Source organism: Dipodomys merriami, unplaced genomic scaffold (assembly GCF_024711535.1).
Source record: "Dipodomys merriami isolate MVZ:Mamm:240054 unplaced genomic scaffold, mDipMer1.0.p SCAF_63, whole genome shotgun sequence".
NCBI classification, from domain to species: domain Eukaryota; kingdom Metazoa; phylum Chordata; class Mammalia; order Rodentia; family Heteromyidae; genus Dipodomys; species Dipodomys merriami.
The window spans coordinates 465,449-479,856 of NW_027206213.1; the positions used below are offsets into that span (position 1 = coordinate 465,449).

At 40.4% G+C, this 14,408-nt stretch overlaps 1 protein-coding gene and 1 pseudogene across 1 annotated transcript in view; one reads left to right on the forward strand and one right to left on the reverse strand.

Moving 5' to 3' along the window:
* Window positions 1–262: 262 nt before the first annotated feature.
* The window catches only part of Gmcl1 (germ cell-less 1, spermatogenesis associated), a 48,139-nt gene continuing 33,993 nt past the window's right edge, over window positions 263–14,408 (reverse strand). The window contains exons 11-14 of the mRNA XM_070004470.1: window positions 12,826–12,901; window positions 9,059–9,204; window positions 7,604–7,691; window positions 263–1,598 (exon numbers count right to left, since the gene is read on the reverse strand). Coding sequence (XP_069860571.1) covers window positions 1,470–1,598; window positions 7,604–7,691; window positions 9,059–9,204; window positions 12,826–12,901 — 439 coding nt within the window. The 3' untranslated portion in view covers window positions 263–1,469. The remainder of the gene's footprint in view (window positions 1,599–7,603; window positions 7,692–9,058; window positions 9,205–12,825; window positions 12,902–14,408) is intronic.
* LOC138815173 (small ribosomal subunit protein uS17-like) lies at window positions 4,661–5,120 on the forward strand (annotated as a pseudogene).

The window sequence follows — 14,408 nt, forward strand, 5'->3', positions numbered from 1 at the left end:
TATATCTCATGAGATATGATTATAGCCAAACATAAGATTAAGAAATGTAGCAGTATTCAATCTTACAGTCTAAGGGGGTATGAGGAAGCACTTACAAGTTTCCTTTATGTAAACCAAAAATAAGAATTCTGAAAGGATATAAACAAGTTATGAACTTATTACTGGGAAAAAAAACTATCAGTAAATTTAAAAAGTTAAATGTAGTTGGGAAAAACTTTATCTAGAAAGCAAATAATAATAAGATAAATCTTGATTTGTTCATTTTAAGTAGGATATTATTTATTCTTTTTCCAAATGGGCATTTATTATTTGTACAGATACATAAAAATGATTCCCATTTTTGAAAACATACTAAAATATACATCAACCACAGACATATTCACTCTGTCTGACTGGAATGAAAATAAGCATGGCTATTTTCAAAGTAGCAATAAACATAAGAAGCCAACATATGTAAATTATGACAAGTTTACCTTTCATTTTTGACAAAAATAAGCTCTACTTTTACATTAATGCTTTATTTTCAGCTTCCATATTAGATCTTCTAGCCTTATATACATTTACTATGAAATTCCTATCAGAATGTATAACGTAAAGGCACTCAATCCAGAGGTTATAAAGTCCTGAGTTAGGTAGGAAACAGACTTCCCAACTAAAATTTGAACAGAAATAATCCTAAAGGTCAGATAACATGAAAATGTTTAAGTGTAATATCTGGTACACAAATAATTCACAACCGAATAGTAAAAAGTATACAGAATGTCCAAGACGAGACCATGTAAAGGCAAAGGAAAATCCTCTGAATCAAATTAATTTTTCCCTCAGTCAACTTTAAAGGTGTAAAGCTGATACCTGCTTTTGCTACTGTTGTTAAAATCCTAAGAAAGCTGAATTTAAAAAAAAGTATGAAAATGCTTACATTTAAAAAAGTTTCTTATAATAACCTCCTCAATCATGAAAAAGTATCTGATGGCTAAATTAAGCAGGGAGTGGAAAGCTATTGGAGGAAATGCACGATGAGGAAGTTGAAGGACAGCTTTAAAGGCACCAATGGAAAAGCATTTGTAAGGTGAAGAGCTGTTCAAAGTATTCTTTTAGCAGTCACTTGAGCAAAAGAAAAAGAAACTTACGGATGGCTAAATAAGGCTTACTAACATTAGGTAGGATCAAAGTTTAAGCTAAGTATCAAATCTATTGTTAAAAAGCAACATGGAATTTACTTACAGCAATTTTCTATTGATGCTAAATTAAAAGCAAGAATTGACATCTTTAAAACATACATGGTTTAACTGTTTTCATGTGCATAGAAATGTAATGAGGGTAAAAATCATCTCCATGTTATCTGTACAGTACATAAGGCCTTTGTCAATGTTAGTCACCTTAGGTGTGAATATCAGTAGGGCCACTGAATTAAAGCTGGCTTAACAAAAAGTTTTCAAAGTGCTACTATCTTCCAACAGATGAGATCCTCAATTTTCTGGATTTTCTGGATGGCGATTATTTTCAGTTCTTTTTTCTGGCGATATATACAAGAAATTACAGCAGATGTATAAAGGGAAGACCAGAAGCCTGCTGTCCAAGTTCATCACCACTTGTTCCTGTAAGACAAATTTGTTGGTTTAATGACAACTAAATAGCAATATTCCATCAAAATTAAAGAAACCAAACTATTAAACTGAACCAAGCCGGGCGCTGGTGGCTCATGCCTGTAATCCTAGCTACTCAGGAGGCTGAGATCTGAGGATCGCAGTTCAAAGCCAGCCCGGGCAGGAGAGACCGTGAGACTCCTATCTCCAATAAACCACCAGAAAACCGGAAGTGGCGCTGTAGCTCAAGTGGTAGAGAGCTCGCCTTGAGCTGAAGAGCTGAGGGACAGCGCCCAGGCCCAGAGTTCAAGCCCCACGACAGACCAAAAAAAAAAAATAAATAAAAAAAAATAAACTGAACCAAAAGAAGAGTATGGGAGTTTAGGCACCACAGCCCCAACCTCCAAATTCCAGCCCACTAGAGGTGCGACCTTGTTACACCTTCAGTTTTCCTTGCTGTAAAAAATGGAGAACAGTGGGGCTGGGAAGGTGGCTCAGTGGTAGAGCGCTTGCCTTGCATGCATGAGGCCCTGGGTTCGATTCCTCAGCACCACATAAGCAAAAAGAAAAAAGCCGGAAGTGGCACTGTGGCTCAAGTGGTAGAGCGCTAGCCTTGAGCTGAAGAGCTGAGGGACAGCGCCCAGGCCCAGAGTTCAAGCCCCACAACCGGACCCCCCCCCCCAAAAAAAAAATGGAGAACAACGATAGGAAATGTACTCATTACCTTCTCATGTAACTGTAACCCCTCTGTACGCTATTTTTACAATAAAAAACGTATTAAAAAAACAGAATTTCAAACCAACAAAAAAAATGAAGACAAAAGAGTGCTTGTTTTTACATGATCAATCTGGGGACTGAATGAGACATTGTGGAGTTAGCTATATATTACTCAATAGTGGTAGTTAATTTCAATCTTGCAAAAACTTCTGCCAAGTTTTTACATATTTTATGAACAGATACAGCAAACAGGGGCTGGGATATAGCTCAGACAGAATACTTGTCTAGCTTGTGCAAGGATCTGAGTTCAATCCTCAATACACAGATGGAAGGTAGGCATTATTATCGCCATCAGGCATGGAAAAATATGGTTCGAGTTCCCACTATCCCTAGAACAAACATGTAATATGTCATCTGGAACATGAAATACATTATCATGTAAAAGTAATTGCTGGTTGAGTGACATCAATACAGGAGATGTTCCAGGCTCCTACACAGGCTTGAAGTGGGAGTTACAAAAACACCACCAAGATGCTATAGATCTAAATGAAACTTCACAAATCCATTAACAGCAACATTTGGTCAACAGAATAAATCCTCAGAGAAAAGAAGCAAAACTGAAATGTGAATCTATTTTCTGGTGGCAGTATTAGGGACTGGATTTAGGACCTAAAGCTTGCAAGGGAGGGAATCTACTACTTGAGCCATGCCTCTAACTGCTTTTTGCCTTGGTTTTTTCAGAGTAGGGTCTGAGTATAAATACCCAAGTTGGTCTTGGCTGTGATCTTTCTACTTGTGTTTCCCTGGGGATAACAGGTGCTCATAGTGCCCAGCCATTGGTTGAGATGGAATCTTGTGAACTTTATGTCCAGGCTGGCTTCACAAACCATGCATCTCTTCATTTCTGTCTCCTAAGTAGCTAGGATAACAGGATGGACTATGTCTGAATTCCTACATTTTTAACAATTGAGATCTATCCTGTACAATCATATGCACTAGTAGTTTCAATTTACTTCATATATTTTGAAAGAAGTACCATTAAGCACTGCTTAATTTTTTAGTTTGAAGCATGTGTTCCTGTAATGCAGAGGGATTAAAACAAAATTTATCTGAATGACTGAAGTGGGCTTACTATGACGGTTCTGTACCAGGGCAGGGGAGTAGTTGTAATGAACCGGATAAAGGTGAGGAACACAACTGTTGCTGAGGTTTATCTTGACACTCCAAAGGAGGAAAGTGGTACTTGGACAACATTCTGGTGATGTCATCCAGCTGATGGTGCTAACAGTGTCACCAGAGAGGAATAATGTCAGAGCACAGGTGGTGTGAAGATGCTTGAGTTACCATGGCCTAGTGACAAGGACAATGCGCTGATGCTATGTGTATCTGATGACAAATACCAGTCCTATGCACCATGACAAAACAAAAGTTCTGAAGGTCAGAAACGTGAGGTCTGAATACAGTTAAGGCCACAGTGAACTCCAGGGAGATGATATCAGTTGAGCATTGAGTAGACACACCTATTAAGTTGTACTAGTCATCCCTTTCTTTCCCTAACAAGACTCCACCTGAGGAATCCATGTGCATCTCCATTTGCACTGACGGACCTGAGTGATAAAGTTCCACTAGGAAGATAGAAACTGTGTGGCTCAGGCATCACAGGAGCAGACAGGAAAACAGCATCTTCCTGTGCTCCATTTCTATTTCCTCATGGTACTTCTTCACCTTGTTTGGGCTCACACTATCTGTTGTACCCACAGCTCTATGACTTCATAGACCTATATAATTAGACTTATATATTAGACCTATATAATGGTCTAAATTCCAGGATCAATAAATCCAACTTGTAGCCAGGTATGGTGGCATACACTTGTAATCCTAGTTACACTTGGGATAGAGAGATCAAGGTCAGCCTGGGGTTCATTGTGAAACCTTGTTTTTAAAAAACAACAACAAAAAAGAGTCACTGAAGCTGAGTGCCAGTGACTCATGCATGAATCCTAGCTACTGGAGGCTGAGATCTGAGGATCATGGTTCAAAGCCAGCCCGAGCAGGAAAGTCCATGAGACTCTTATCTTCAATTAACCAGCAGAAAATTGGAAGTGTAGCTCAAGTGGTAGAGTGTTTCCCTTGAGCTGAAGCACTTAGGGACAGCACCTAGGCCCAGAGTTTAAGCTCCATTACTGACAAAAACCAAAAAACCAAACAAACAAAAAGAATCACTGGTAGCTCATCCTGTAATCCTAGCTACTCTGGAGATTGAGATCAAAGGACTGAGGGTCAAAGAATCCTTAGGACCCTATTTCCAATTAACAAGCAAAAAGCTGGACTGGCTTTTTTTCCAGTCATCTGGGAAGATGGCCGACATTCAGACAGAGCATGCGTACCAGAAGCAGCCGACCATCTTTCAAAGTAAGAGGATGCTGCTGGGAGAAAGTGGCAAGGAGAAGCTCCCCAGATACTACAAGAACATCAGTGTAGGCTTCAAGACACCCAAAGAATCCATTCAGGGCATTGACAAGAAATGCCCCTCCATGGGTAACATCATCATCTGAGGGTGGATCCTGTCTGGTGTGGTGACCAAGATGAAGATGCAGAGGACCATTGTCACTTGCCAAGACTACTTCCACTACATCCGAAAGTACAATTGCTTCAAGAAGCACAAGAACATGTCTGTGCACCTGTCCCCCTGCGACATCCAGATTGGGATGTTCACTCACTGTGGGTGAGTGCTGGCCCCTGAGCAAGACCATTTGATTCAATGTGCTCAAGGTATCCAAGGCTGCTGGCACCAAGAAGCAATTCTAAAAGTTCTGAGATGACACTGCCCCCACCCCAGGATTTTCCTGGGGTGATTTTCCACTCTCAAAAAAAAAAAAAAAGCTGGACTGGAAGAGATAAACATGTCAGCTTCTAGCAAGTAAGCCAAGGACAAACTTGAGGCCCTGAGTTTTAGCCCTGATATTAGCACAAAAAACAAAACCAAAAAGTGTAAGAGCTAAATTATGTATGGTGTAAGCCAAAATAATCAAGCAGCATAGCAACATTTGCAATATATTTATTAACTTGTTGTGGTCCAGAACTTTATTCCTTTGATCTCAGCCTCCTGAGTAGCTAGGATTACAGGCTGACCTCAAACTCATAGCCTTCCTGCCTTGGTCTCCCAGTACTGGTATTATGGGTATTATACCACCTTGCCTAGCTGAGCCTGGTGTTTTTCTATTTTTTTTTAATAACTCCAGCTGCTTTGAGCCACGGTGATTGTATATATATATTTGTAGTTTTTTTTAATGAAGTTCCAGGTGAAAGGTAAGGGTAGTCATTGTCCATTGAGTTCCAGAAGGACCAAGAGAAAAGTCCCGTGGAGGAAAAGTTGAACTTTCTCAGCATATACCTGACATAATGGACATCCTCATGAGACATCTAGTCTCATCAGTAGAGTTCCCATAATGGCTGTTATAAAACTCTGGGAGATTACAGTGCAACTTGAAGGTTCCTTGCAATGGAAAGGATGCTCTACAAGTTTCTGTGAGGAAAACTGTTATCTTCTTCTAATGTGTGAGAACTGTCTAGGCTCTGAATCTGGCATTGAAACAGTAAGTATATGAAGTATAATAGACTCTGGATAGTTCAAATAGTAATTCTTTTTTTTTTTTTTTGGTTGGTCTGGGCCTAAGCGCTGTCCCTGAGTGCTTCAGCTCAAGTCTAGAGCTCTACCACTTGGGCCACAGCCTGGGCTGGCTTTGAACCGCAATCCTCAGATCTCAGCCTCCTGAGTAGCTAGGACTATTGGTGTGAGTCACCAGTGCCTGGCTTTCAAATAGTATAATTCTTTAGAAGGACTAAGTCAATGCCCAACAAAATAAGCACCAAGAAATATGTACTCACAAGGAAAGAGGGGCCCAGGGGAGAGGGAGTAGATGAATAAAGTGGGGAAGAGAGGGCGAACACAGTCAAGAATTCATTGTATAGGGGCTGGGAAGGTGGCTCAGTGGGAGAGCGCTTGCCTTGAATGCATGAGGCCCTGGGTTCGATTCCTCAGCACCACATGAGCAAAAAGAAAAAAGCTGGAAGTGGCGCTGTGGCTCTAGTGGTAGAGTGCTAGCCTTGAGCTGAAATGCTGAGGGACAGCGCCCAGACCCAGAGTTCAGGCCCCATGACCAGAAGAGCTGAGGGACAGCGCCCAGACCCAGAGTTCAGGCCCCACGACCGGACCCCCCCCCGAAAAAAATGAATTCATTGTATATACCACAAAATTAAGACAAATAAGGGAAAGAGTGGGTCAAAGGGGTTGAAAACATTGAAGGGGTTGATACTGATCAAGATGCATTGTATTTATAAACTGCTCTGTTAAATTGCAAGAAAAATACATATCCTATAAAGTTACGAAAAGTGAGGGAAGGGGTGGGTTGGGGGATGGTGAGAATGTTGAAAGTGGTGACATTGATCAAGATGTACTGTATTCATAAACTCCTTTGTACAACTAAAGATAACAAAAACATGTATTTTTAAAAAAAGTATGCCCTTGGGAATGTTGATTAGTTTCAATAGGCTCATGCCTGTAAACCTAGCTGCTCAGGATGGTAAGATCTGAAGGCTTGAAGTTCAAACAATCTCCAATCTCCAATCTCCAATTAGCTATCAACAAGCAGCTGGAAGCAGAGCTGTGGCTCAAATCATACAGCACAAGCCTTGAGCTCCAATACTGGCAAAATAAACAAACTTCCTCTGCATCTCAATATTCAACTTCTACTTTCTGATTGTTGAATGACTTTACAAATAATTTGGGGCACACTACAGATGTTTGTAATCTTACAAACCTACTGTTCCAGAGAAAAATGTTCTCTTAATATTCAAGGAGTCTGCTATGAATAAAGACTTGAGGTACATAGGTTTCTGAAGATGATGTTGGATTAATACAATCATTTCCTGATAGTCAGCTTTCCCCTGCCCCAGATTAAATCGTTCTTTTGCTTCTGTTGTCCCAGTTACTTTTCTAAAGGTACAATACCCTCCTTCTTTGAAGTGGGAGACCAAAAGTGTTTGCCACTGGAGCCATCTTCCGAGCTGGGCTAGCTGCTTATATACAGTAAGGCATCTTGCGGATAGGGCCCAAGTGTGCACATATGAGATAGTGCAGGGCACTGAACGAACACCATGCTTCATATTTACTTTCAAGAAGTCCAACAACTCTTCAAAAATTAACATGGCATTATTTTAACATTAATTCTAGTTCAGAATGTCCTTGAGGTTTTAAAGCACAAATCCTCAGTAAGACAACAGAAAAGTAACCAACCTACCTGGTCCTTTTCAAGTGTAAGTATCTGATAGCCCGTTGTTCTACTACAGATTAGTTTTCCACTGCTATCAAAAGAAGCCAACCGTAATCTAGGATTAAAAATAAATAAAAATAAACTCATGATTTTTAAACCAAAATTTCTGATTTTTAACCAAAAATTGATTTTAAACAACTCATTTCACTTTAATATTTATTCTTCATCACTGAGCCACCTTCCCAGCCTCTTCATATTTTCTTATCAGACTTTAAAGTCCTTCCAAATTGTAAACTGTTTCCATTTCAGATTTATTATTTTGATGTATAAAATAACCGTGTTAGGTATATTTACCATAAAATTTACCATCATAATTATTTTTGTACATGATTCTGTGGCATTAAACACAGAATGTTCTGCCCTTACTACTCACCTCCAAAACATTTCATCTCCCCAGATAAAACTATACCCCACTAAATACTAACTCTCCATTTTCCCTTCCCAGACCTGGAAACCACCAGTCTACATTCTGTCCCCTTAAATGTATGTAATATGAGTGGAATCATATAATACTTATCCTTTTGTAACACCATTACATAATAATGTCTTCAAATTCATTCAAGTTTAGCATATGTTGGTTTTCACTCCCTCCCATCTTTCCTTCCTCCCTTTTTTTTAAAACTTGAGACGAGGTCTTATTATGTAGCCAAGAACTGGGATTCTGGCATCATCATGCCTGGCTTCCCAACCCTCCCTTCTCCCTCCCCTTTTTTTGACTGGTATTGTGTTTGAATTCAAGGCCACAAATTCTTGCTCAGCTTGCTTGCTCACGATTTATGCTTTAACACCCAAGTCATGCCTAAAGCCTGGCTTTTTGTTGGTTAATTAGACTGGCTTCAAATTACCATCCTCAAGATCTCTGTTACCTGAGTGGCTAGGATTACAGACGTGAGCCACCAGTCCCTGGCTCCTAATGGAGCCTTTTTTTTTTTTTTTAAAATGTATACAATACTCCATTGTATATTTGTTACCATACTTCAGACCTGACATGGACATAAAATGGGTTGCTTTGGCCACTATGGATAATAATAACGAATACACAAATACCTGTTCGAAGAATCAAGTCTTAGGAGTTCCCAGCACTTAGTTACATTCTGTATATTACCACTGCTGTGTACATTATTGGTTTTATTTGTCAGTTGTGGGGCTTGAACTCTGGGACTAGGTGCTGTCCCTCAGCTCTTCAGCTCAAGGTAAGCGCTATACCATTTGAACCACAGCACCACTTCCGGTTTTCTCATGGTTTATTGGAGATAAAGAGTCTCATGGATTTTCCTGCCCAGGCTGGCTTTGAACTGAGATCCTTAGATCTCAGCCTCCTGAGTAGCTAGGATTACAGGCATGAGCCATTGGCGCCCAGCTTCAAGGTTTTATTTCCTATTTTTCCTGTCATGAGAGTGGGGAGGGGAACTCTCCTCCTACCTAAATGCTATGCTCCTTCGAGGCTGTAAACTGACAGATCCACTACATGGCTGATTCAGTGTATTGCGTTTGAAAATGATGTACCGATTTGTATAAGTTACAAGTAGGTCAAAGCCGAAGTTAAAACCTGTCCACCGCCAGCAGTACTATGAGACACAAAAGAGAGATTTATTTCAGTTTATCACATTAGCAAGTCAAAAATGTTTCCCCCTCTAACTTATTCCAAGAATTTCTCCCATGAGCCCTCTACTTTTTGCCAGTACCATTCCTCTAAAGCTTCCCATGCAGGACACTTAGACCAGAGAAGAAGCCTTTGGAATTGTCATTCCTTAGTCACTTACCTGGTACTGTACCTCTGTATGCTTTCCACACTACAATTCTACCACAAATTAATATGGCTTCCACTGCAAGTTAAGTAACTTTAGCCTAGGTGCCAGGAGTCTGGATGGATGTAATAACCCCCTAAAGTGGTGGCTAATGCCTATATTATTATCTATTCAGGAGGCTGTGATCAGGAAAATAATGGTTTAAGGCTAGGCTGGGCAAAAAGTTTGTGAGACTACATCTCAACAGAAGCAGTTGTGTGAGGTGGCACATGACTATCATTCTAGTATGAGGGGAAATGTAAACAGAAGGATGGTGATGTAGGGCCAGCCTGGGGAAAAAATGAGACTAATCTCAAAAATGACCAAAGCAAAAAGAACTAGGGGTGTGGCTCAAGCAGTGGTGCTCCACTGCTTACCTAACAAGCATGAAACCTTGAGTTCAAACCCTAGTAGTTCAAAGCCCTCTAGCGGGGTGCCAGTGGCTCATGTCTGCAATCCCAGCTACTCGGAAAGCTGAAATTGTGAGGATTGGGGTTCATGGAAACCTACGCATATATGTAAGACCCTTTCTCAACCCATAGCTAAACCAGGAACTGGTGGCTCACACCTGTAACCCTAGCTATTCAGGAGGCTGAGATCTCAGGACTGTGAAAACCAGCCTGGGCAGGAAAGTCCACGAGACACTTATTTTAGTTAACCACCAAAAAGCTGAAAGTAGAGACCTAACTCGACAGATAGAGCACCATCCTTCAGTGAAAATGCTGAAAGACAATGTCCCAGCACAGGCACAGACACACAGACACACAGACAAATCAATCCCAGCACTGGCACCAAAAACAAAACAAAAAAAACCCACAAAAACAGTACAGACTCAGATATATGAGTACCTGCCTTGCACTTGCTAGGCAGGCTGTGAGTTCAAACCCCAGTACTGAAGAACAAAACAAAACAAAAATTTTCACTTTAAAGTATCACTGGATTATTTTAAAATGGCATCATGAGGTTCCAAGTTTGTTCATTTATATCATTAGCTAAATAAATTTAAGTATTAAGGATATTAAGGATATAAGTATTAAGGATAGGGTGATCTAGGAAACTAAGGTAGGGCTTCAGGGCTTGACTGATAACCTGAATTATGACATTAATTCCACTTATACATTCTCAGCATATATACTGTATGCCAGGCTTTATTCCTAGGTAGTAGAGATCCACCCTAGCAGAATTTATATTCCATCAGGTGAATATGTATGGTGGGAGTGGATAACAGCACACATAGAATGAAAGAGGAGAATGTCAGGAGAAGAGGAGAGAGGCTTGGTGTTGGGAGCTGATGTAAACAGATCCTTAGGGAAACTGTCTGAAGAGGTTGATGAAGGAGCAGATCAAGAAGTGTTTTGGGGGAAGAGGGTCATAGGTAGAGAGAATAAGTAAAAGCCAGAGGTAAAATACAGGAGGACCTTATCAGGAATAGTAAAATGCCTATCAAGTTATTAGGAATGAAAGCTGTCTTTTTTTTGGAGGGTGGGCAGCAGTGTCAGTCCTGGGGCTTGAACTCAGGGCCAGGACATTGTCCCTGAACTTTTTTTTTTTTTAATGATAAAGTGTTTTATTTAGATTTGGTCTGTCTTCATCATTCCCTTAATTCTGAATCGTGAAAGGTTATTAAGTCATGACACTCATACACCTTGTAATTCTTTCTCTTCATACCCTGGGCACAATATACACATCATATGTCAATATAATATTATTAACACAGCATAAACATTTAAACAGTAGGATGCATTTCACAAGAAAGAGGCTCTATGAATCATGGCTGGTTCCAATAAAAGGCAAACACCAGAATGCTATGTAAGTAGTTACAGTGTTGATATGATCAATATAGCTAATTTTTATAACACTCATCCAATATTTTGATAAGTCATTCATAGGTAAGAAGCAAAGGACAAAGATTTTGTTTTAGACCATGTGCCGTTTGTCTCTTTTCTCTTGGCTTACGTCTCTGAACTTTTGTGCTAGTACTCTTACCACCTGAGCAACAGCTCTACTTCTGACTTTTTGGTGGCTACCTGGAAGTGTCTCATGGACCTCCCTACTCAGCTGGCTTCAAATGGCAATCCTCAGATCTCAGCTTCTTGAGTAGCTAGTATTACAGGCATGAGCCACCAGTGCCCACTTTGAGGGCTGCTCTTTTGAGAGAAGGTATGAGTCATACCAGAGGATAAATGTACTAGGGAAATGCAGGAGGATCACCACTCAGCACAAAGACCTGTTTCATGTTTGCTGTTATGACATTTATTCATCTGTCTTCATGCAGGTGTGATAGCATGCAAAACTGGTTTTTAACAAGAAGAGGGGTTTAACCATCAAAGTTTGACAGTCAAAGAGAACAAGGAAGCTAAAAGTATAAATAAAGGATCAATACTATGATGGAAAGTAAAATTTAAAGTATTAAGTAAAATTTAAGGTATTAAGAACAATGTATTATCATCCTAGAGGTGTTAAAAAATTGCTGGAGTCCAGGTTTGGGAGCAGAGATGGGGAATGTCTGGCCTATAGGTCATATAAGGCCTATGATATCATATGGTACACAACAGGATAACATTTATGTTTCTCATTGGTTGCTCACATGTCCTGCCTGTAGTCATTATTTTGTATGGCCTTTGAATGATGTTACAAATATCCAAATGGTCTTTGTCAGAAAAAAGTTTCCCCACCCCTGTTCTAGAGAGCACAGCATGATATAAGGAGGTAGGACCTGTAAATGATTTGTCTGAAGTGGAATGTGAGAATCATCAATGGTGAAATCTGGTAGGGATATTTGATGCCTGGGATAGGGAGAACATAAGCTCACTGGGGTAAGAAGGGTAGGAAATCACCAATGCTGACAAGAGTAAGGATAGGAAATATAGTGAACTCTGTGAATGATGGCAACAGTATGTCCAGTACTGCAAAAGAATTTCTTTCAAAGGAGCTGTGGTTCAATAAGGATGAAAAAGGAGGAATTAGGAATAAGGAAGATACGAATTTTCCATACTCTGAACACATCATAATTATAACTGCAAACAGAATAACCTTTAAAAATTGAAGTTATGGATGGGGTTTGGGATAGATGGCAGGTGGGGAAAATGATGGAAGGGGTGACAGTGATCAAGATGCATTGTACATATAAACTGACATGCTGTAGAACAGCTCCTCCTCAACCAGGGAGAGTCATTGTGTTCAACTTTTAGCACACAGTTCAGGAGTGAAACACAAGGGACAGTGAGGGAGGAAGGGGAACTCAAAACTAGCTAGGCAGTTAAGTCAAATCAACCTATCAATAAAATGACAGACACTGCAGGCAGATAACCTTAACATCCCCAAAGGCAATTCTTAATGTAGGTAGCAATTATTTTCTAAAGTGTTTACATTAGGATAGTAAGAATCACAATCCATACTTACTTCACCATCTTTGGCAAGCTTTCTACCACATCTCATGCTATTTCCTTCTAGTTCTTCTTTATTAATTTCTTGAGGCCTAAAATAATATGTAAGTCATGAACTTTCACAGGAAACTGACAATTAGGAATTGAAAAAGAATGGTGAATTTAAAAGAATAAACATCTTTGCAATAGATTTTAAAATAATTTATTTTGATATAGATAAAAATAAAGCACTGTGCTACAACATAGCTCAGGGGTTGAGGAGCTGGCATGTACTTAGGCCCTGGGTTCAATCTCCAGGACTAAAAAAAAAAGAATGTAATCCATTACATTAAAAAATGTGCTGGGCGCTGGTGGCTCACACCTGTAATCCTAGCTACTCAGGAGGCTGAAAGCTGAGAAATGCAGTTTACAGGCAACCCAGCAGAAAAGTCCCCATGTGACTCTTATTTCCAATTGACCACTGAGAAAACCAAAGTGGACTTGTGGCTCTAAGTGGTAGAGTGCTAGCCTTGAGCAGAAGAGCTCAGGGGCATTGCTCAGGCACTAAGTTCAAGCCCCACAACCATAAAAAAAAAAACTCCGTATAATCAACTATGAGAAGCACTTATTTCAAGTTTTAATAAATGACATCATTATCAGTTTGATAATTCCAAATGATAAGAGCAGCACAATATGTCCATTCATGCATTCACTCATATATCAAGTGCCTAGAAACTGGGAAGAAAGGGGCTGGGAAGGTGGCTCAGTAGTAGAGCACTTGCCTTGTATGCCTGAGGCCCTGGGTTCGATTCCTCAGCACCACATAAGCAAAAAAAGAAAAAAGCCAGAAGTGGCGCTGTGGCTCAAGTGGTAGAGCGCTAGCCTTGAGCTGAAGAGCTGAGGGACAGCGCCCAGGCCCAGAGTTCAGGCCCCACGACCGGACACCCCCCCCAAAAAAAGACACTGGGAAGAAAATATATAATAATAAGTAAATATAAACATTTCTGACATCAGAGAGCTCAGGGTGGCAGGACAAGACATAATTAATGATTATTATAATGTGGAATGAGGCATGATAATAATGCCTGGAGAAGGCACAATTTCTCTCCAAGAGTAGAGAGAGAATAGTCATGCCAAGTGGGAGTCTCTGGGTGGAGAAGGAATGTGTGTTGTGTGCAGGGGTAAGGAACACACACAGAAGGAAGAGTTGCCTGTTTTTCTTCCTTTTTTTAATCTATAAAAAGAAGGCTAGAGGGGCTGGGAAGGTGGCTCAGTGGTAGAGTGCTTGCCTTGCATTCCTGAGGCCCTGGGTTTGATTTCTCAGCACCACATAAGCAAAAAGAAAAAAGCCGGAAGTGGCGCTGTGGCTCAAGTGGTAGAGCGCTAGCCTTGAGCTGAAGAGCTGAGGAACAGTGCCCAGGCCCAGAGTTCAGGCCAACGACCGGACCACCCCCCCCCCCAAAAAAAAAACCAAAACTGCGACATAAAATGGACCAGAGAGGAGTTAATGTGAAAGGCATTTGGAGTAGACTGTTGAAGGTTCCCACTGGCCATGCCTTTCCTGTTGGTAACAGAGAATGCCCAGACTTTTTTATTATAAAAAATTACAATTAAGCTGGG